This window comes from Gigantopelta aegis, chromosome 4, assembly GCF_016097555.1.
Source record: "Gigantopelta aegis isolate Gae_Host chromosome 4, Gae_host_genome, whole genome shotgun sequence".
Lineage (NCBI taxonomy): Eukaryota > Metazoa > Mollusca > Gastropoda > Neomphalida > Peltospiridae > Gigantopelta > Gigantopelta aegis.
This window is the reverse complement of record NC_054702.1, coordinates 93,752,599-93,764,868: the sequence shown is the minus strand read 5'-3', so window position 1 is coordinate 93,764,868 and position 12,270 is coordinate 93,752,599. Positions and strand designations below refer to the sequence as shown.

Genomic DNA, 12,270 nt, shown 5'->3' with positions numbered 1-12,270 from the left:
TTTAAGAGTCGCAGAAACGAATCCACGACTGGCGGTAGTTTACGCCTCTCATGGGCTGATCTTCATCTAGCTCCTCCCACCAGTTTTGATTGAAGCGGGAGAAGACGAATGATTGACATCGCCTCGGCACAAGAAGGAAACGGAGGTGTGTCTTCGCCCAATCGTTTAGCAGCCAATTTTGCATTATTCAATGCCACTACAAAGTGGCTCATCGGGCGGCGTTGAAATGTGACAGACTAGATGATTAGGACCACTCCTATTGTCACTTCTGGCTTTGTGTCCATGTGCGTGTGTTTCAGTAATGGCACGGGTGTATTTCATTGGGAATGAAATGTAGCATATCAATAATAGACGGTTGCGCATGACGCTTTTCGGATAGAAAAATAGATCCAAGAACTGAAACTTAACTCAAACTAAACGGTTGACTTTGCAAACTGGTATTTGTAGATTTAAAAGAAGAAGAAGAAGAAAAGACATAAAAAGAAAAATATTTTTACTGAATAACATTTTAATCATCATGTTTGGTTTAGGATTAGGACTATTTGGAGAGACGCCGATCCCGGCAATGTTTCCGCTACCAACGCTTCATTTTACGCCAAATCAAGTTGCAAAGGTCTGCGAGACTTTGGAGGAAAGTGGCGACGTTGAGAGACTCGGTCGTTTCTTGTGGTCACTGCCGGTCAACCCTTCGACCTGCGACGCACTGAACAGACACCAATCGGTACTGAGGGCACGAGCCCTTGTTGCCTTCCACTCGGGCAACTTTAGGGACCTGTATCACATCCTGGAGACTCAAAAGTTCTCCAGAGAATCTCACCCGAAACTCCAGGCGATATGGATGGAGGCGCGCTACCAAGAAGCGGAGAAAATCAGGGGCAGACCCCTGGGTCCGGTCGACAAGTACAGGGTGAGGAAGAAGTATCCGCTGCCGAGAACAATCTGGAACGGAGAACAAAAATCGCACTGTTTCAAGGAGAGAACGAGGAACCATCTCCGGGAATGGTATCTCCAAGACCCGTACCCGAATCCCAGTAAGAAACGCGAACTTGCCGAGGCCACCGGTCTAACGCCGACACAAGTTGGGAACTGGTTCAAGAACCGCCGGCAGAGAGACAGAGCCGCTGCCGCAAAAAATAGGTATAGTTTGAATTATTGGCCATACGATACGATTTTATGAAAAATGGTCATTTTTCCATTTTTGGCGATTTTCTTTCTTTTATAATTTGTTTCGTTAAGATTGCAGTTGTTTTTAATGATTTTAAAAACAATTTATTTTATTACGTTTACTGGAACATGTAAATAATAATAATAATAATAATAATAATAATAATAATAATAATTTAGTATAAAGAACTATGGATGCATCTATTAAAATGTCAATCGAGTCATAGATTTCACTATAAGTATACTAAACTTATTTACATTATGTCTTCTTTTCAACATAAAAAATTATATTACACGGTATCTAAACAACATTTTATTTGTGTACATACAATGGAAGAATTAATATCCTTCATTATATGCCATAAAACGTGCATTACACGGCCACTATAATGGCGTTTTTATCAGTTATGATCCATTAACGATATCATTGGTGTGTTAGCCGCAGGATAGTGTTAATAGTAATTAACATCTGTTACTTTAATACACAGAGAAAATTATATCCTGGTCGAAGTTACGAAAAACCATTAAAACACATGACGAAACGGGATGTGTTTTGTATATAATACCATTAATTAACCGTAGATAGATTTGGAAAATATAGTTTATTAATACGACCTATAACAACACTTGAACACATGTTACGGATCCATTTAAAATAACAATAGTAATAATAATAATTATGTATGTATGTTTGTACTATCTGTTCATCTGTTTGTATTAACTATTGATTTTGTTGAATATAATTTATATATATATATATATATATATATATATATATTGTGTGATAGTATTATGATTTCAAAGCCCCAGCCTTGACATTATAAATGTAGGGATCATTGCAGCCATATTAAACACAAAAGAAACACCAAAAAATTCCAAACAAAAAACAACAACAAACAAAACAAAAACTAAAGCAAAAATAAAAATAAAATAAAATAAAATAAAATAAAAGCAAAGACAAAAATAAAAACAAAAACAAAAACAAAAACAAACAAAAACAATAACAACCTCTCCCAAAAAATAAAATAAACAACCCGCACACACAATACCAACATACAAATTTATGATACAAAATAAATAAATAAATAAGGTAACAAAAAAACCCCCCAAAAAACAAAAAAAAAGAAAGAAGAAAAAACCCAAACATTTAAACACAAATACTTTTTAAATTTAAAAAATTTATGGTGTTCTACATTTATTTACATTTATTATTATTATTTTTGCCATTTTTTGTTTATTACATTGTATTTCATTTATATCTATTTCTGTTTAAATAATCTGTTATAACAACTATGGCAATTAATTAATTTAGTGCTGAGAGGCTTTTGTTTTGTTTTTCGTCTTGTATTATAATCAGAGTTAAGATCGTTCTTAAAGCCTTTTTTTTTAAATTAGTACTTCCTTACGCGTACGTATGTTTAACAATAAAACTTAACTGAAACAAGAGACGTATTACATGCAAACTGCATGCATATAGATATTTACATAGTTTCTGAGTTGGGAAAATTGTATCTGAACTATTACGGGTTTTTTCTTCTTTACTTTGCATCAAAACCTACATTTTAGATTGTATTTAAATTGAACAACAAAAGAAACGCTGATAGTTTTTAACCTCTTAAAATTTATACGTCGTTCATACAATGTGTGAAGCGATTCTGTGGTTCATACTTGCATTAACGTCAAAAATTATCACATTCAATTCATAAATGCAAGTGATCATTTAGAATACTCTGTAGTTTTATTTGGATATTCAATTTTTTAAAATAAAGTCTGGAAAAACCCGATGATCCTATCTGCTTACAAACATACAAATAACACAACTAGTATTCGATTTATAATCACATCTTTGTTAAAAAATAAGGGTTATTACTACAAACATTATTACACATACAAAACATCGAAATTAAATGTCTGCCCTTTTTTAGGTAGGGTCGGGTTCCTTTATTCCAAACGTTATCAGATTCTGATGTTATTTAATTCGAGAATTCCTCAAGTCGAGTACATTTTAGTTTTAATTAAATAGTTGGTGAGCACATTTTTAGTTAAGTTGATACCCAGCCTAAGGGGTGGAATTTAGCTCAGGGGTTAGAGCGTTGGGTCATAAGAACCAGTCTCCTCGGTGGACCCATTATTTGATTGCTTTTGTTTTCGTCCCAACCAGTACCCCACGACTGGTATATCAAAAGCCGTGGTATGTGCTCTCCTGTTTGTGGGAAAGTGCTGCTAATATAAACAAATGTAGCGGGCTTCCTCTGAAGACTACGTGTCGACATCACCAACTGTTTGCCACACAATAGTGGGCGATTAACTACTTATATCTTTACTGAGTGACAGATAGAAATGAGGGAACACTTGGTATTGTAGATCACATTTTAGTCACTGTTAGCGTCGTAATGTCTGTATAACGTACAAAGATGTGACGCGGGACTGAATATCAGTAATATGAGACTGAATGACAATAACACAGTTAACTTCCTGACACTGTGGACGAGGGTTTTGGTTGAAGTAACTCGTTCCGGTTAGTGTTGGCGTGATCCCTTATTTCTTTCCAGCAGTATATAATCAATGTGTTCTAGTGGTGACATTAAACAAAACAAACTTTAACTTTGACCTCTGCTCCACCGACGCCTATCGAACACGGATCAACTGGTACACATCTCAAGTTGGCTTTGCTTCGTTTGACAACACATTTCTCTTCAGGAATTGAATCCCCTTGGGTAACAATGTGTATTTTGTTTTTTATTCACTATAGTGCTTAATTCCCAGGTCGAACTGATGACATTAACCATAAACGATACCTTTGATTTTTGTGACGACAACCATTTAAATATTTGATGGCTTTCTTTCTTGGATTAAACACCCATAGTGTGAAATACTGCGCTTCACATCTGCTAACTAATGCCATGAAGATGAAATTTTAATACACAGATCATCATTTTACCGGTAATCATTGTAATTGTTTTGTTACTTGCTCATACAAACGTCTGTTGCAAAGAAGAAAAACAGAATTGTAAATAACTGTAAACACATTTCTGTGTATATAAATGCTAAATAATTTAAATACTATTTGTCGTTTTTGCCATGGAACTTCTAAACAATTAAAAAAAGACATAAAGTTTTGTTAACAGTTGTAATAAATGCTCTTGTGGTTAATTGCCCGCAAAGTTCAAGCTATGAAAGAAATCTTTAAGTTAAGGATATAGTGTCATATAATATTGAAACAAATAATATACAGGGTCGTACCAAGACTAAACTAATAGAGAAGGAGAAGCAATAAAGAATCAGGGAACTGTAATATAGCATTGATCTCCGATAAACAAAAGGGCGCATTCTTCCTGACTTGAACGAATGGATTGGCACACGTCAGAACCTGAACCCAAGACAGGCGTGCACTATCACAGCGTGCTCTGAACGTGCAGGATAAATTATTTCTAATCCAATCCAAAGCGCACCTCTAAACAGAAAATAGCACTTTGTGGTATACCAATGGAACGAAATAATGGACCACACCAACACTAACAGGAGAGAGTGACTGCAACACAAGTTCTCATCCATTGTGTTAGGAAGTTAACCGTGTTACTGACGTTACATCTCACATTGCTGATATTCAGTCCTATATTACAGCTTTGTACTTTATACAGACATTACGATGCTATTGGTAACTGAGATTTAACTATTTTTCTTTGTCCAAGTGTAATTTTCTGGAGGACAGCTGCCCCCCCCCCCCCCCCCCCCCCATCGCTCGCTAGTTATACCGTCCTCAATAAACCATGAAAGTAAAAGCAAACTATTCCAGTCAGGCGGACTCAATATGCAGCTACCCCTATTACCGTCGTCAAACTATTCCAGTCAGGCGGACTCAATATGCAGCTACCCCTATTACCGTCGTCAAACTATTCCAGTCAGGCGGACTCAATATGCAGCTACCCCTATTACCGTCGTCAAAAAGACGAGGTCAAGCTATTTTCAAAGGTTACACAATTGCTACTCCCTCATCACCTCCTAACAGTAAAAGTAACTTAGTGAGTACTTAAATCAAAATGTCTTACCATCCATTTTGAGGTGGCAATGGTGGGTAGAGGGTAGGTGATTAGATGTGTAAAGTACTAGTATATCAATATCCAGTTATCAAAGATTAGTTGACCAATTTTGCTATTAACATTTGTATAAATGCTTAATATTCTCGAGTGACAAAACTGAAATTAATTAAAAAGTCGAAATAATGATATGTTAGCCGCCAGATAACCGTAGTTTTAAATGTGGTGAAACAAATGGTTCTTTTTTTCTGACGGAACCACAGAATGGACTTGACCTGGAAAGAAAATGAAATAATCTCTATCTGTACCACGAGGAGAACAATTTGCAACATCCACATTAACCATTTCACCAGAGAAGAAAGACTGTATAATCTCAAACTGCAATATTAACGAATTACTCTCTCTTAAAAGTTAAATTAGGTACAATATTTTCTCGCTTTAAGCATTTGGTTCCGGATCACTTCGTGTGTATCACTAACAAGAGTAAATTTCAATTCAATGACTTGATGCAAGTCTCCGATTAATCATTTGTAACTAATTTACCGCTCGCGCAGTCACGCTTTGAACACGCCATCAGCAGACGAAATTATCCACAAGACGGCATCGTCTTGCCGCCTCCCGACCAGAGCAAACAGTCTAATAGATAGCGATATTTCCGATATTTATTTTGCATGAAACGCGTCCAATTCCTCATTCATTTACCTTAATCGCAGTCCAGTGATACACATTCTCAGACCCAAGATGGTCCCCTGAGTAAATACCGTTTTTGTTAATGAGAACTTTGATATTCTACTTGAGGTAAAATCGTTGAAAATTTGCCACGCTATTCAGAGCGGTTCCTCTCGGCCACACGAGAAATTAGCATACACAAGTTAACACAAGTGATTGCCACATCGACGCAGTTTATACACACAGAGCGTGCTTGACACTAGAACGACATTGATTTTTCATTCCAAGCCATTCGTCTTGAGGCGGGCCACAATAGCTTCATTTATATAACTGCCGAAGCGTCTGGACAAATTTGCTGAATTTGAATATATAATCAAACATAATAAATGTTAAATATGAAACCAGATATTGTACTAGGATATCTAAAAATGACCCTCCCACCCCCTCCCCCCCAAAAGAGAGAGAGAGAAAAAAAATATAACCACAGAAACACCCCCACAAAAAAAGAAGAAAAAAAAAAAGAAGAAACAATCCCCCCAAACAAACAAAACAAAACAACCCAGCAAAAAAAGCCCCTAACAACAGCAAAAAACAAAAACAAAACAAAACCTAACCTTTAAAAAAACTAGTAATTTGAAGTTCCTACGACTACTCTCTAGTTTTGCCCGAAACGGCAAAATTGTTTGCAGATTTTATTTTTTACTAATGCCGCCCTTGAAGAGGTGACAGTAGACTGCGTATACTTTTAGAATTTCATGGGTAACAATCTCTAAATAGACGTGTCCAAAATATTAAAGTAGCATATAAAATAATTAAGCAATGCTGCAAAGCTTTCGAAATAGGCTGTTAGTGTAATAGGGTGGTAGGTGAACGGGTAAGGCAATGCAGCTGGGGTGGGTTTAAAGGACTGGGGGATTGACTCCACATTTAAAAAAACTTAAATTTTAAATTACATTTTCAACATAATTTGTATGTGCCAGGTTAAGACTATCAACTGTCACGACGAAGTGCTGGCCAACTCGACCTTAGATTGGTGCGCTCAGGCTAACAACTAATACGACGAACATCGAGTTGTAAGAGTACTCAGATTAGCAAGTTAAAGTGAAAGTAAACATGAAAACACTGAACTATACGAGTCCAAAGATTAATTACATGTAATATAAATTATAGGTTCATGCCATTGAATACATTTGCATTTAACCAGTTTAGTTTGTCTCACTATCCGGTGTTTAAATGTTAATTATTATAACTAATAATTATTATTACTTTCAGACCCCCCCCCCCCCCATCTCCACCCAAAAACCCCACCAAAGAGAATATTTTCCGAACGCAAGACTTCTCAACAACAACAGCAGTAATAACAACAACAACAACAACAACAACAACAACAACAACTTAAGATCATCTAGTACCATGCCATAAGCTCTGATTTCTTTAATACATGTTTTTATATATGTTTAAAACTACCTTTGTCCTACTGTCTTCATAATAAAACAAAAAGGGGCGGGACGTAGCCCAGTGGTAAAGTGCTCGCCTAATGCGCTGTCGGTCTGGGATCGATTCCAGTCTGTGTGCCCATTAGGCTATTTCTCGTTCGAGCCAGTGCACCACGACTGGTATATCAAAGGCCGTAGTATATGCTATCATGTCTATGGGATGGCGCATATAAAAGATCCCTTGCTACTAATAGAAACATGAACCAGGTTTCCTCTCTAAGACTATATGCCAAAATTACCAAATGTTTGACATCCATTAACCAGTGATTAATGAATAAATGTGCTCTAGTGGTGTCGTTAAACAAAACAAATTTTAACTTTATCATAATAATAAAATAAAAAAATAAAAAATGCATTCACGAGTACTTAAAAATATATATGTTTTCTTCCATGCCTTTCAGGTTACATCGAAAGAATCCAGACGACCAGAAGCGTGGATCCGAATCCCTGCACAGCCCAGACGAGAGCACGTCTAAAGACCACTACATGACCCACGACTCCGCCGCCATCAACACCGACTCCTTCTCAGAGTCAGACGATGACGACGACATGTTTGATGCGCGCAGTAATACCAGTTCGACGTCACCGAGAGCCACGGAGCCGCGTAACGACGTCCCCGAACACCCAGCGGATAGTTCGGGAACGCTAGACTTGTCAAACAAATATAGGCCGTACGAAACATGAAATATGTCCGTGTGTTTTCTGTGAAAACGTTTTTAAAACTGTGACGTGAATCTCAAGTGTCGTGATGTTGGTGTCTTACTACAAACATTTCATGACGAGCACAACTCAAGTGTTTTGTTGTAATGCATGTTGACAGTTAGGAGCCATTCGGAACTCCTTGGCCGATTCCACGATTGAGAATCCGAAATTGACCGAGCTGTTCCGAATGAGTTAGGAGCGTAGCAAAATAATCAACCAGTCCATTTATTGTATTCTGCATTTCGCGTGCACCAGCACGTGAATAATGTTATTTGTTATTTCTGTGTGAAATACAAAATTGTTTTTTTCGTTAAAGTGGTTCTTTTATTTTTTTCTTAGCTTAAGATAAAAAAGAAGAATATAAAAAATAGATTTAAAATTATCCTTATTAGCTATATAGAATATAACATCAGTAGAAACAAGTTTATTTTGTTTAACGACACCACTAAAGCACATTGATTTATTAATCATTGACTATTGGATGTCAAACATTTGGTCATTCTGTCTTAGAGAAAAACCCGCAACATTTTCCCACGGATCTTTTATATGCGCATCCCACAGACAAGGTAACATATACCACGGCCTTTGATATATCAGTCGTGGTGCACTGGCTGGAACGAGAAATAGCCCAGTGGGCTCACCGACGGAAATCGAGCCTAGATCGACGGCGCATCAAGCGAGCGCTTTACCACTGGGCCACGTCCCGCCCCACAAAATGGATACATACACGTTAAAAACGGTATCCGCTGATGGAAAGCCAATTGGATACGTTTTTTAAATAATGAATTATAAGAAAATGGTATTTAACGAACACGATTATTATTATTATTATTAGTAGTAGTAGCAGTAGTAGTAGTAGTAGTTGTAGTAGTAGTTTAGCAGTAGTACTATTATTATTATTATTAGTAGTAGTAGTAGTAGTAGTAGTAGTAGTAGTTGTATTATTATTATTATTATTATTATTATTATTATTAGTAGTAGTAGTAGTAGTTGTAGTAGTAGTTGTATTATTATTATTATTATTATTATTATTATTAGTAGTAGTAGTAGTAGTAGTAGTAGTAGTAGTAGTAGTAGTTGTATTATTATTATTATTATTATTATTATTATTATCAGTAGTAGTAGTAGTAGTAGTAGTTGTAGTAGTAGTAGTACTATTATTATTATTATTATTATTATTATTATTATTATTAGTAGTAGTAGTAGTAGTTGTAGTAGTAGTACTATTATTATTATTATTATTATTATTATTATTATTAGTAGTAGTAGTAGTAGTAGTTGTAGTAGTAGTAGTACTATTATTAATATTATTTAACGACGCTCAACACATTATAATTACGGTTATGTGGTATCAGACATATGTGTAAGGACCACGGAGATAATTAGAGAGGAACCCGCTGTCGCCAATCCACGGGCTACTCTTTTCGATTAATTAGCTACAAGCAATCTTTTATATGCCCTATCTCACAAACAGGATATTACATACCGCAGCCTTTGTCACACCAGTTGTGAAGCACTGGTTGGAACATTAACTGACACGATTGTAATGTTCTATTTCTTACCTGTCCTCAATAAACAGATGCAAAAAAAAAAAAATCTTTTCAACCAGACGAAGCTGTCACGATTCTGCATCGCCAATAATGACCGGTATGCTAGTATTGCTAGTATGTAGTGTTCAATTTAGTTTAGGCCATCACCGTCGAAGAGCCAAGTCTTGAAATCAATCACCAATATATGTTGCAAATCACCTTTTAATATCATAAATATATATGTGTGTGTGTGTGTGTAAGAAAATTCAACAGGTTTTTTTTTTAAATATGGAAACGTCATGGCATACAATAAACAAATTTGTAAAGATTAAAACTATGAAACGTTTCCGTATTCAAAATCGTTTTATAAAAATATAAACATGTGCAACATTGGGACAAAATAGTGATATGATTACAAAACAAATAATTTCTTTACGTCGTACCATTCTGCTAGACAAGAAAACATTTTGTCTGTAACATGATAGATAGATAATCATAATACGACTACATGTAACAAACATCTCAACAGTCGTGTAAAATGGGTTACTTATTAAAATGAATTACATTTTGTGGTCAGTTGAAAGAGTTGGTACCCAGTTTTATGAAGCTAGATTTTACCACCATAATATTGGTTGCCTTGGATGGCCGTCCATGCCTGCAAATTCACACATATACTGATATTGAGAGAGAGAAAGAGAGAGAGAGAGAGAGAGAGAGAGAGAGAGAGAGAGAGAGAGAGAGAGAGAGAGAGAGAGGAGGGAGGGAGGGAGGGAGGGAGGGAGATAGGGAGGGAGGGAGGGAGGGACGGACGGACGGACGGACATACAGAGACCCTCCCCTGCCTCCATATAACACATTGCAACTTATAATACTACCCTTTTATTGTTTCGTCAGTTTCGTCAGTATAACAGAGCACGTTAAAACTCATTACCAAAACATCATACTATTCAACTGAGTTCTTGTTTTAAATGTGTACACCCCAACCCAACCCAAGCTACATTTAAAGAAAACCATAAGAGTGTGAAATAGTGGACTACCCCACTATCTACAAACTGAACCAGTTCTGGTTGTCAGTCATCGACATGATAGAGTGAGAGAAGAAACCTACCTTCGCGATGTAGGCCATTCATTCCCGCTAAAAGTAAGATGTTTCGTATATGCATTTTTACTCAGATATGAAGACATATACAACGGGTTTGGAGCACCTATGGGAATGATAATAATAGAAAAAATAATTCAATGGGTTTTACAAACATGGTTCGATCTTCAGATTATGTACAGCAATTAATATGTTTAGGAATTCAGGCTTCATCCCCCATGAAAACCCCCACGGTTGGGTACCTCCGATCTACAGTGTGGGACATGACTATCGTTTGTGTAACATAGACTACACTGTTGTGTGATATATTATATACACTTTTAAACGGATTGATATAAACATACAAACAATAAAACCCACAAAAACACAAAACACCCTCCCCCTCCCCGCAACTCAACCAAGAACAGAACTTCGAGTGGCGATGTTTGAATCTCTGATTGACAATGAATCGGCAATGAACGCTGGGATTGATAGATTTTGATCTTGTCAAAAGTTCCATTTGAGGTACGACTTTTAATTACTGTAACAATTTTTGCCGTTCAGAGTACTTTCTATCTGTATTTTATAATCTCATACACAATCATTACACATACTTCAGAATAGAAGTAGTTAAAAAAAAGTATAGATAATAACAATATTAGTCTGAAAACAGAACGAAAGACACAACCCCCCCCCCCAACCCACCAAAAAAACAACAACAGCAGCAACAAAACCCCATAAAAAATAACAACAAAAAATCCGACATACAACAAAATCGCCTAAATCCCAACCAATCAATATTAGTCTGAAGAAACAAAACAAAACACCCCCCCCAAAAAAAACCCCCAACAAAACAACCCCAACCCAACAAACAATAACCTAAACAAATGAAACAAACACCACCTTCCTCACCATTTTGTTTTTCAAAATCCCGAACCGCCACAATTATCATTATTAAAATGGGAAAAGGCAACAAAAAAATGAGTCTAAACGCTATCAGCAACTGTGACTGCATAATTATGATTTGATCGACATCGTAACACCACAGACGCCAGATGTTCGAAAACGTATCTTTTTTTTAGTCGACCCGTGACATTATCCACCGTGAGCAAATGTTTGAATCCCATGATTAATAAACCAATGTGCTCCAGTTGTGTCGTTAAACAAAACAAACTTTCTGCACGATGTTAATAACGGTGTGTTACCGAACAAATATTCCGACCCGGACTTAATACCTCGCAATATCTGATGCTGAGCCTGGGATTAACATGCCTGAAGGGTGTATATGTCACAAAGGTAAATCACATAGTAACATATGTGACTGGAGCTGCTACCTGCGATGTTTCAATCAATATACAAACACCACAGAATAATAGATAAAAGTAAATAGTGGGTCTATGGTGCTATTATAGAGTATAAAATTAAACATCTTGATTATATCCTGGTTCTACACAAAAATCATCCTCTTAATTTTAGTAGCGCCATGCACATATTTCAAGTACATTAGCACCTTACATTGATATAGGGGCGGAACGTAGGCCACTGGTAAGGAGCTCTCCTGAGGCGCGGTCGGTCTAGGATCGATCCCAGTCTGT

General features: G+C 36.5%; 1 protein-coding gene across 1 annotated transcript; it reads left to right on the top strand.

Annotated features, from left to right (window-relative positions):
- The first annotated feature begins 211 nt into the window (after positions 1-211).
- Positions 212-8,376, top strand: LOC121371452 (homeobox protein SIX6-like). Its single transcript, XM_041497344.1, has 2 exons — positions 212-1,137; positions 7,768-8,376. The coding sequence occupies exons 1-2, from the start codon at positions 518-520 to the stop codon at positions 8,048-8,050; spliced, it is 903 nt and encodes a 300-aa protein (XP_041353278.1). The 5' UTR covers positions 212-517; the 3' UTR covers positions 8,051-8,376.
- Positions 8,377-12,270: the final 3,894 nt, after the last annotated feature.

Bases quoted from the DNA above. Each gene is read 5' to 3' on its own strand.
- LOC121371452 (XM_041497344.1), top strand. From the start codon at position 518: ATGTTTGGTTTAGGATTAGGACTATTTGGAGAGACGCCGATCCCGGCA. The intron at 1,138-7,767 runs GTATAGTTTGAA...CATGCCTTTCAG, and splicing joins GCCGCTGCCGCAAAAAATAG to GTTACATCGAAAGAATCCAG.